Raw genomic sequence first — 12564 nt, forward strand, 5'->3', positions numbered from 1 at the left:
CCAATGACCAACCAGAAGATGACATTGATGAAATGTGGAAGTTATTTAATAATCTTGCATAGTTTCAATTAGGAAAAAAAAATAGAAAATGTCAATTCTCAATTTGAGATTGGTTGTGAACTGCGCTGATAAACATTCAATTCTTCAATGTCGAATATGAAATATAATCAAGAAAATGGGTATATCGAATGAGTATATACACAATAAATATTATCTCGTACAATGTAACAGACAAATATATATATACATACACAACATTCCATTATAAAAAGATATTGTTCATTCCTGTCCAAGCACTCTATATAGCTGTTACAACATTTTTGATTTCGTTGAGGCATTGGTCGTTTTATGGAAACACTAAGGAAAACCCACGAGGAGATATTAGGAGGAAAATAAAGTAATGACGTCATGAAATGAACATCTACAGTTAAAAAAGAAAATTGGGGTAGTGTAATTTCGTTTACCATTCAGATATTAATAGAAGTCCAAAGAGAGCATAGAATTCCTTCGGGGAAAGGAGTTCTAGCGTATAGTGCGGGGGGGAAAAGACATTGCATGGGTTATTTTATGCACCTTTTACCATTTTTTGTAGCAAATCCGTTCATCGTCAAAACCTAGATCGTTTCAATCGAAGACTGGAATGATTAAGACAGCATTTCTGCAGAGCATACGAAAAGCCACACATTTCCTACCAAGATAATTTCTCCTTTTTTATAAAGTAAATAAAGGGACACGAAGGCCATATTTTTACACGCTGTATAACTGCATACATCCATATTTTCGCAGTGAGGCAGGTTACTTTATTGATGGTTAAATGCGTTGCGTTGTTGCATTGATACCGTGTGTAAGGACGGCGAGTCCGCAACGTCATTCTGTCTGAGGCGATACTTGTGCAATGTAAGCCTCGTGCATCATGATGCATAATATCATGCAACGCATTCTAGGCCTTCTACGCTCTCTGCACATAGTAATAATTAAAAACGAGATGAAATTCACAACTGAAGCTCACCCCCTTTGATACTAACAGCGTACATGTACATTAGACGTCCACCGCCAATCGCTATATTGGCAGCGACACAGGGGTATCGGAAGGAGAGACAGGGAAATACATAGATCTCTAAAGCTCACAGTTAGGTGATTGTCACTATCCTTTAGAGTATAAGTCTACACTTCACCGAAGAGGTAAGGAAACGTGTAGCATCTTGTCGTAGAATGTTGGTAAACATTGATATAAAGAGGACAAAAACATAACCGTTTTTCTATTTTTGTCAACAATAATTATTCTTATAGGTGAAAATGTCCTGGAAGACCAATTACGATGTAGTCATACATATAACGTATAGACACAATCATATTATTACATTCCTATTTCCATATTAAACAAAAAAAAAAGCAAAACAAAACAAGCGGAAGTTTATTTGCAGCTACCATCACAACACCTCGGCAAAACTGATCAGACAGGATACAAGAAAAATAAAACTGAATAATAATCAGTTTCATTGATAACAATGATCATTATTGTAGCCAAAACTTATTCCAAGGCTCCAAAACCATGAGAATTGAAAATTCACTCTTTACTAACTAAAATCCCTTCGAAACGTGATCATTATTGTATGCATAAACATATCTGAACATAGGAATACAGGTAATTCTGAGAGTGAATTAATGTGTCTTGATTTTCATGTTCGTGCAGTCTCGTCCACTCTCGAACCCGCCCCGCCCCCACATTTGGCCGAGGGGCGTGACGTAAGTGCTGACGACCGTGGTGATTACGTAACACCTTACATGAATTATGATCGTCAGAGCTGGTCTCGCAAGATACTATCTATTGTCACAGACAATACTTTTCGTGCAAGAATGACCTTTTGTTTGTGTGTTTTTGTATGTTTGTTTTGTTTTTTGTTTTTTTGATGAGGGATTTTGAGAGTGGAGGTTGAAGCGGAGTGATTTTTACAAAGTCATAACAACAGAGCACACAACTGCTCTAGAGGGCATCCAATTATGCGTCGAGCGTCAACCGGGGAATAAAAGGTACAGAGTCTGTCATTTCCGACTATTCCGTTTCGTTTTGATTTGTTGTGTGTACATGATTATGTTCGCTCCATAGGTATCCCACGGGGATCGCGCTTTGCGTGATATTAATTTCTCCTTGAGCGATAATGTATAGATCGCCACTTCAAAGGGTGACGTCTTGGAGACTGGAACGGGAAAGTGGGTGACGATTAGAATCGTATAATGATGATGACGATGTTCACATCGAAGACAATAAAGATGACGACAACGAATATGATGATGATGATGATCATCATCATCATCATCATCACCAAACATGATTGTGATAGTTCGTTGTCATCACCGTTGACGGAGTAATGACGATGATTTAACTATAGTCGTGTATATTACTATCGTTGTAATTATTATAACCATTATATTAATCATAACACCCGTCATCACATTTGCGATAACCACATTACACTAAAATGACCAAGTAATAATGATTTTGATAATGATTGTAAAAATGATAATACTTCTTAACACCGTTGTCAGCGTTATCACGATGATTTGATTAGTCGTGTATTTTAGTATATCACTATCGTTGGGATTATTACAACCATTAATAATTATAACAATCGTCATCACTTTTGGAACAACCACATTTGACTAAAATGACCAACAGATTAATAGAAAATGATTCACTTTGATCTATAGTGATAATGATATTTTAATCTGTTTTTATATTTGTGCTCTTATTGACTCATGTTGTAAAGAACCCTGTTTTTGTCCTCTCTCGTTACGATGTAATAACTTTTATTCATTGTATGATACGAATTATGGCGATGATTACAACAGCAATAATCATGAAAAATGAAAATAAAAAGACGATAAAGCTAATAATTAGAATATATGGTTTTATCATTATATTGACTTTTATCGGGCATTTTGTGCACTGCATATTCAGGGTTTATTATGATTAATAACATTATAGGAATTCTTTTGTTTAACATGACGTCTGTATCATTTCGATTGAAATTCTTCTCTTTGAAATTATTCATCTCTTTCATGACTGTATAGCACAATATGTATCTTTTCGATATTTTGACTACATTTACATACAGATATAATATGGGGTAAAAACTCTGACATCATATCTTCCAACTGCGTTTGTGTCACGCATCAAGACTATACGGGGGTTATTACCCATCTAGCAACCAGTGGCTTAAACTCGCGTTGTAGCGTCCCACCTTACACTGCCTTATGTGGAAAAGAGTTGCCAATTTTCGATCTTATATAATCCTCAAATCGAGTTCCGAACGCTCGAATTGAGATATTTTGTGTAAGTATTACAGACATTGATGTCTGCGCAATAAGGACTTATTCAACATTATATTATATAACAGGATGTTTTACAAGTTCACAAGAAATAAAAATGAATTTTGGTCAGTTCTTTCACGATCAATGGAAAAATTGTGAGTTGGTGACATCATCAGCTCACCCACATGAATATTGATATCAACTGTTTGAAAACTGTTTTGTAAAAATTCGTAAAGCTTCAAATTTTCATAACTTTCTTATTTTTTCCCCGATTTTGATCAAATGTTCACGGTTGTGCTCATATAATTTAGATCTTCTTTTCAGACTAACTTTAAACTATCTGGTCCGAAATTCCCCGAAAACCATTCAGTAGAATATGATATATATTATATAAGCATTGTATAATTTCTTTATTGTTATCTCTATAGTGACTGCATCATTTTCAGAATGTTTGTAAGCTGAAGTGTCGATTTTTTTTTTTCGAAATGCATTTCGCCATCATAGAGCTTGAAGCCAGCAAAGTTCTTACAGATCTTGAAGATCTTAAATTCAGCCACCGCCATGTCAAACTTAAATCTTGGCTATCCCGCCTTCCTTCTTAGATCCCAAAGCTCCTTGAAGTACATCGCGGAGAGCTAAGTATACTATATCTATCACGGAAAACTACGGTTTCCTGACTTGCTATATAAAACTAAGGAGCGGCAATAGCGTTGATTAAAAACAGCTCCAGCCATCCTAAATTCACAAATATGAAACCTTACATTATGGAACCTTACACAATTCACCCTGATTGCAAGACATTACCTTGCTGTATTTCTTTGATTTGGCGATTCTGCTAAGAAGTAAAAGTACGGCCATCGTATTTGCATGCACAACACGCACACGCACACACGCACACACACACACACACACACACACACACACACACACAAATCGACGCGATGATAACTAAAGTGGTATCTCGACTCCCTTAAAAGCACCCCCCTTTTGCTATATCTTATTATACATCCAACATCCACGCTACGAATCAAAATCGCAAACATTTCTGCAAGACAAGATCTTTATCACACATAACTCAAACAAGCAGACCGAGCTTATTGTGACATTCCTGTCTATATGGTTATGCTGTATAAGTCTGCTTGACTTCAACGACGTCTGGCAAATCCTGTTACCTAGTAACGATGATGTTGTCATAGAAACATCATGGCGGATATGATGCTTGTGCCATGATAGAAGAATCATAACAATATTTCCACGGTCATCACTTATTCCACTGCACATGGTGGAGTTGCTATACATTTTTGCATGCTAAAAACAAATGCATTCTAGACAACAACAAAAAAAAATAATAATAATGATAACAGAAAACAATTCTTTTTCCGAACCCAAGATAAAGTGATACTGCGATCGGCGAATGGCTTCTTCAAAGTTCATTTTTAGGGGGTCGTGTTCACACGCGATCGTCATGTAGTCTGCCCGTTAGCACTGCACATCAAAAGACTAGAGAGCGGGGCGCGCTAATGACATCCGCAAGCGCGCACGACCATATTCTTGTACTTCTTGAGCACGACGTTGTAGTTATCATCGTAGAAGAGTACGGTGATCGAACTTAGGCTCGTCGGGGCGCAGCACGGCTGAGGTACTTCGTTGGGGTTCATATGGTGGACCAGCGTCTGGACGATGGCGTGGTTGGTGGCGTTCGCGTGCCCATTGAGAGGGAACGCGCACTCGCCCTTGCAGTAAAACGCCTTGTAACCCGACGGAGCAATGATCCATTCCTGTTTTGGAAGCAAATCAATAGCAGAGCACCTTCATTAAATTTTGTGTATGAATTTCGAACTCGGAACGGATATAAACATTCATACAGTATCTACATTACAAATCGATAATCACTTCATATATTTGGACTCTTCAACCATGAATTGGCCCATCCACACATCGTCAATGCATTGATCCAAACATAAGATACATAACTTCGATCAATCAATCAACCAAACAATCAATAGATCAATTAATATCGATCAATCGATCAATCAATCAATCAATCAATCAATCAATCAATCAATCAATCAATCAATCAATCAATCAATCAATCAATCATTCTTCGTTCACTCATGCTTGTCACTTCATATTGTCATTCATCTGTCCATTCCTGCATCTATTCATGCATTCAAATAGACATTCATCAGCCGTTATGAAACACATGCAAGGGATTTCCACAATCCACAGAGTAGCTGAAAATTCACTTAGTTGTAAATCTGCCATTGGTTGGTGGCTCCTCCTCTCAATAAGTTCTAGCTAACATCACTTTTGCTCTCGTTAAAATCAGAAAAAGTGTAAATGTGAATGAGTTCTACCCCATTCAGGCATTATTAACTAACGTGAGCATGCAGCTTTATGAATATTTCGAGGAGTCCCCTCCAGCCCACCCCACACCCCCCCCCCCAAAAAAAAAGTTATTCAGTTCATTTCCAAGTGCAGTCACCTTCTTGGGCGAGAGAGAATAATATGAAATGCGTGTTTATTAAAATATTGGGCTCTTACAGAGCGCCCCCAATTAAATGCATGAACATGAATGTCTTTATCTTTTGATCTCATGTTGACATTTCGGGTTGGGAAGGAATATGAATCAGATAATTTACCCCACGAGTCAATAAACGATGATAAAAAGGAAACATGCGTCGCCTCCACATTTAGACACTCAGGAGACAAAATGACAGCTTAATTTCCGGTCTATTCACGTAGCATCGCCATTAGGGAAAGAGTTCGTACATTTTGACCGTGTTGACAAACAAGAAGATCGTTCGCTCCCGTAGTCTGTAGTGCATTTGACAGAAGCAGATAGGATGTTGGTGCCCTGTTTTTTTTTTATACGTTCTTTACTATTGCCTCCATTGATGTAAACAACTATACTATGAAACTAGATCACCCAGTCAATACCCAATGAAGACCTTGTGGGTGTCACACAAATTAGGTATCGCGAATGTGGACTATCTTCATTGAAGGTGAAACAAAAACTAAGAGCAAAAACGAAACGTGATGAACAAAAGGTCCTTCTCAGATTTTGTTGTCGCTTTTCCTGGTGTTTTTCAGCGTGTGAGAAATATTGCTTGGGATATAACTCTTTTTTCCTGGATTGCGAAAACGCGTCTTTACTGATTTTTTAATTACTGTATCTGCTCTCAAGACCTGTTCAGACATAAGCAAAGTCTGAACAGTTTCCGTCCTTCTCTTCCAGTCGAAGGCAAAATTGAAAATACTAATTTTTTCTATCAGACGCAGAAGGAACTGATGAGGGAAGAACCTGACACTATCATCATCTAGAAAATCACAGATATGAAGTTATTTCCAGAATGTGCGATCATTCCGAAAAAAAAATTCGTAATTACTTTTTCCACAAGCTCTGGAAGGCAAAAGGAATGAACAAATATTTCATTGATGTGATTTCTGTTTTAAACTATTTTTTTTTCCAATGAAGGGACTCACATGAACATCAAGAATCACATCCTTAAACAAATCAAGCTACACGACAAACGAAATACAGCATTCTTTTCCTCTTTCGTTCTGTTTTCTCTCCTTTTTCTGTCACGCAATGAGTGTTTTAAGGGGTTGCAGGCTTTATAATGATATAAAAAGGGAGCCTTGAGCACCCACCCCATCCTCTCTGTCCATCTATCTCCATCTCTATCTCTCTTTCTCTATCTCTATCTCTATCTCTATCTCTATCTCTATCTCTATCTCTATCTCTATCTCTATCTCTATCTCTATCTCTATCTCTATCTCTATCTCTATCTCTATCTCTATCTCTATCTCTATCTCTATCTCTATCTCTATCTCTATCTCTATCTCTATCTCTATCTCTATCTCTATCTCTATCTCTATCTCTATCTCTATGTCTATCTCTATGTCTATCTCTAGTCTATCTCTATGTCTATCTCTATGTCTATCTCTATGTCTATCTCTATGTCTATCTCTATGTCTATCTCTATGTCTATGTCTATGTCTATGTCTATCTCTATCTCTATCTCTATCTCTATCTCTATCTCTATCTCTATCTCTATCTCTATCTCTATCTCTATCTCTATCTCTATCTCTATCTCTATCTCTATCTCTATCTCTATCTCTATCTCTATCTCTATCTCTATCTCTATCTCTATCTCTATCTCTATCTCTATCTCTATCTCTTTCTCTATCTCTATCTCTATCTCTATCTCTATCTCTATCTCTATCTCTATCTCTATCTCTATCTCTATCTCTATCTCTATCTCTACCTCTACCTCTATCTCTATCTCTTTCTCTACCTCTATTTCTATCTCTTTCTCTACCTCTATCTCTATCTCTATCTCCATCTCTATCCCTCTATCTCTCTTTCTCTATCTCTATCTCTTCCCTTTTCTCTCTCGATTAATCGCTTCATTTCCGCAAATGGAGAATCTGTAAAGCATGCTTCCTGAATCACCTCATAATTATCAGCCATTCTCACTCTCTCACACTCTGCATCACTATGGTAACGCTCCATTGCTATGGCTGCAAGACGTAGTCTCGTCTCAGTCAGCTTTGATTTAATTTTTTTCTTCTTGAATTAATCATCCTCCCAGTCAATGGTGTACTGGAAATCACGCTGTCTGTTTTATACTTGTTTGTTTCTGTTCTATACAGTTCCCGAGCCAGACATCTTATATCGTTTGGCCCAAACAATGCGTTAGTACTTGTTTCAGGTAGACATTAGTTCTACCCACCTTGATTACAATGAACTTCCTTCGCCTTTCCAACAAGAACATGACAATATCAATCATTACCATTATCATCAGCATCATCATCACCATCATAACCATCATCATCATCATCGCCATCATCATCATGATAACCATAACTATAGATAAGAATATACCAAAGCAGAGAAAATAGAGCAGCTGAATACATGAATATTTCAAAATACTTTATATACGTTTCCTACATTTGTTTTCGAAGAAGGATAGGCAAATGTCGCTGACAACCATCTTTGTCATGTCGTGCCTATTAACCCTTCCTGTGTCACTGAGTCAAATGTGCACAAATTACATACACAATCCTAAGGACACGAAATTAATGTATAGCACTCAAAGGCCCGAATCCACGAAGGTGGTACAAATGAAACCATGGTTTAAACCATGGACAAAAACCATGGGGCGCCAAGTGTCGCACGGAATATTTCGTTACGAAATCAGTCATTTCGTCGATGAAATTATTATTTTGTAACGAAATGACATTTTGTAACTAAATGAACATTTCGTCCACGAAATGATAATTTCGTTAACGAAACGGTCATTTTGTCGACGAAATGACCAATTTCGTAGTGAAATATTCCGTGCGACACATGGCGCTCCATGGTTTTTGTCCATGGTTTAAACCACGGTTTCATTTGTACCACCTTCGTGAATTCGGGCCAAAGAGTACATCGCTGTCTTTCAGATAGATTCGCACTGCTGGTGTACGACTTCAAGATCGAGTCTTATACTTTAAGACCAACACGTGACTACTGTCCGCAATCAACAATACAGTCATCGTCAGCCATTAGGGTTGCCATGCGCTACCACATTAGCCTTCATCTTCACTACAAACTTCCATTTACTCTGACTCACTGATTGTGAGCACAATCTATAGATCTGGAAGAACTCCCCATAATCATGACGTATTTAGAGCTCTTTTCGTTCTGCGCATGAAAGATCTTGAATTAAAGGGGAAATCCAGTCCAAATACAAGTCAGTCTGATAAGAAAGAGTAAAACATTACAAGTTCAACGGTATAATTTTGATCGAAATCGGATGAAAAATGAGGAAGTTATGACATTTTGAAGTTTCGCTTTTTGGGGGGAAACAGTTCTTGAACAGTCAATATGAGTATGCAAATGGCAAAGTGAGCATGTCATTCCCTCACAACTTGCCATATAGTTTGTATATAAAATTTTGAAATTTCTAGTTTTTCATTCAAACGCAATTATGCCCGAGGCTCAAATCCTGGTATATCTAACTGATCACTATTCTGAAGCCATTCAACCAGGAATAACATCATGTTTCAGACTTCAATTACAAAAACATTGAATTTTCGTCATTTTTTTGTACACGATCAATGGAAAATTGTGAGGGTATGACATGGTTAGCTCACTCATTTGCATATTCATATCCACTGTACAAGAACTGTTTTGCAGAAATTAGCAAAACTTCAAAATATCTTAACTTCTTTATTTTTCATCCGATTTCAGTCAAATTTTTACCTTTGAACTCTAAGATTTTACTCTTTTTTTATCAGACTAACTTATATTTGGACTATATTTCCTCTTTAAACGATCGTCTTTATTAGTGCTTCTTCACATCATAATTATCTCAAAATGTCTGCCATAATACAATATCCTGCCACATTCCTTGTGACTGCCTTCGCTTGACCCGAAGTGTAGTCTCGTCAAATAATAAAATTGTTTTGACACTTGCTGAAGTCCTTATCATCTCCCTCGTTATTTTCATGGTCGCTAACATCGTCACCATTTCATCATTGTTATCATCAACATCATCATCATCTTCATTATTACTCTATCATTGTCATCACTCCATCTTCGTATTTGTTATCATCATCATCATCATCATCATATCATCATCATCATCATCATCATCATCATCATCATCGTTGTCATCGTCATCATCATCTTCATCTTTATCGTCAGCATTATAGAAATTTATGATCATCGCTGTGAGCATTATCTATATTATCCATCTCATTCTCTTTATTGTTAGCATCGTTAACCAAGTTATCGTCATCATTTTCATTGTGATCAACTTCGATTAGAGACCATTACAAGCAGTGTTATAAATCATGCGTCTTATTTCTTTTTTCAGCACTCAGTGTAGAACTATATATCATTTTGAAGTTGATTGAATTTTGCTTCTTTTGATTGTACTCCTTTAATAGCATTATACGCTCTATATCAAAATATGCTAGTCATGGTGTTTCAACACACGTGCATGGATGGTATACCTCTAAGACAAAAGCGAGAAGCGTTCGTCAAATATCATGCAAAATGAGAATCAATAATCTAGATGAAATTAACATGAAGGACGCATGCACTGCTCTCCTGTGTGTGTGCACGAAGCCAGACATGTATACTGTGTAAATCCACTGAGGACGAACTAATTTTGCTATAACACGCATTTTCTATAGAAAAATGCCCGAGTATACTCGCTAGTCTTCAACGGGGAAAACGAAACCCAAAGATAAATAAGGATTGAGTGAAAACAGCATGATTTATTAATAGGAAACATTAGGGAAAGTTTAAGGAAATCGATTCAAAAATTATATATTTTTACGTTTCGGTGCCGTCAGCGCTGGATAAGAAGACTACTACAGTTTATGACGTCATGCATGGAAAACTACATAAAGAAAATAAAATGAGTATTCCACAAAATTTCATATCTAATGAAAAGTACACATTCCAACGATTTGTTGCTGACGTAATTATGTAAAGGGTAACATTATTCCTCCTTCTTTCTGAAAGGAGGAAGTCAAATGCTCCTTCATTATACCAGAAAAGTGATTATACGCTGATTTCTTTTAATATACATTTTCTTTATATTGTTGTAGTCTGTAGTAGTCTTCTTATCCCGTGATGACGTCACCGAAACTTTAAAAATTCCTAACTTTTAAATCGATTTTCCGCTTTTTCCTCAAACTTTCACGAACGAGTATTACTAATATTGCTGCTTTCACTCAATCCACACTGGTATTCGGGTTTTGGTTTTCTTTAATTCTGATATTCCCTAATTGCGTGACCACTTCAAGAGTTTGTCGCCCTCTTGCGACAGTTTGCCTCAGAGGCAGCTCAGCAGCCCACAGCAATCTGTAAAACATGGTAATCATTGGTTGGCCGACACAACAAGAGGTAATCGATAGTGAACAAAACTTATCTCGAAATTAACAGGAATGACCGAACCGTTTCCTTTGTTTTTTCCTTCCTTCTTTGACTTTTTTCTTCGGTTCGTTCGTTCTTTCTTCCTCACTTACTCACTCTAAGTCTTTCTCCATTTCTCCTCCTTCTTTTCTTTTCTTTCTTTCTGAAAATTTAGGATCATCTGTTGGTGCTGCAATAACCCCTCGTTGATCCAATTTTACTCCTTCAGCCAAATGTCAAAATGATATCAAAATAAGTCGTACCATTCAAGACAAGTCTCTGTAATGCTGATTCTTGGAGATCGAACATTAGACTTTCAAGGAGAAAATAGACCTATTGATATTACAACACACACTCAGGCGGTCCTTGGCCATTGTCGTATACACATTGCCGTTCAGTTCACGTATGTCGTTAGCCTTTTGCAAAGGTCCTCTCGCTGTATAGTGGTGAGCTCAACAGTTGAGTTGGACAGAGCGAGCGCTGTAGCACTCGACTGGGCTCGCTTCGCTTGCCCGTTATAGCCATCTTAAAGCGAGAGGGCCTTGACAAAAGGCTAGTATTTCGTAAGAATGACGACGAAGATGACGATGACTATGATTACAACGATGACGATGAGAGCATGACAAAAATAAGAAAAAATGATTCTATAAATCTATCAGTAATCGATTATGGAATCAGTAATGATAATGATACCATTCAAGTAACAATTGCAGTAACCATAGTAACGATTAAGATGAAAACAATAACAGTGTCAGTAAACTTATAATAAATGATGATACGAAATATCATGTAATAAATTCCTCCATGTCGACCGCAGAGCTGACACGGATTGGTTCCTCGATGTCGAAACATCCAGAGTTGATTTCAAGCCGATGAGACATTGTTACCATGGCAACGTTCATTACATGGGATGCGTCTCTAGAGCTAGTTATGAAGCTAAGTGTAGGATTTTAAAGTGAATAATGCACTGCTTGGTGGGGGTCTTTAAAGACTCGCATATTGTGTGTTACCTGCCAGGCAAGATCTTCGAAATTCACGACCAGAGATTTTCGCTTACATTGACGCTTTCCGTTTCTCAGCTGAGTGTTAAAATCTGCGAGAAAATAAAACGCACAGGGATTGTAGACTCACCGAATACACACAAAAAAAAAACAATAACACCAAAATTATGATACAAAAAATAACCTCATAAATACCCACACTACCCGGGGTGACATCCAAAACAAGAATCAATCATAATAGAATGACGTCATTACCTGCCAAGATAGGTCTTCAAAATTGACGAACAAATGATTTCGTTTACATTGCCAATCGCTATTTCGAGATGCTAAATC

At 37.2% G+C, this 12564-nt stretch overlaps 1 protein-coding gene across 1 annotated transcript in view; it reads right to left on the reverse strand.

The window, feature by feature from the left end:
- Window positions 1-4829: 4829 nt before the first annotated feature.
- LOC139736441 (protein DVR-1 homolog) overlaps window positions 4830-12564 on the reverse strand; it is a 65384-nt gene continuing 57649 nt past the window's right edge. The window contains exons 5-6 of the mRNA XM_071647191.1: window positions 12487-12563; window positions 4830-5090 (exon numbers count right to left, since the gene is read on the reverse strand). Coding sequence (XP_071503292.1) covers window positions 4830-5090; window positions 12487-12563 — 338 coding nt within the window. The remainder of the gene's footprint in view (window positions 5091-12486; window position 12564) is intronic.

Source organism: Diadema antillarum, unplaced genomic scaffold (assembly GCF_040938485.1).
Source record: "Diadema antillarum isolate AM-2024a unplaced genomic scaffold, OU_Dant_1.0 seq00000647_RagTag, whole genome shotgun sequence".
NCBI classification, from domain to species: domain Eukaryota; kingdom Metazoa; phylum Echinodermata; class Echinoidea; order Diadematoida; family Diadematidae; genus Diadema; species Diadema antillarum.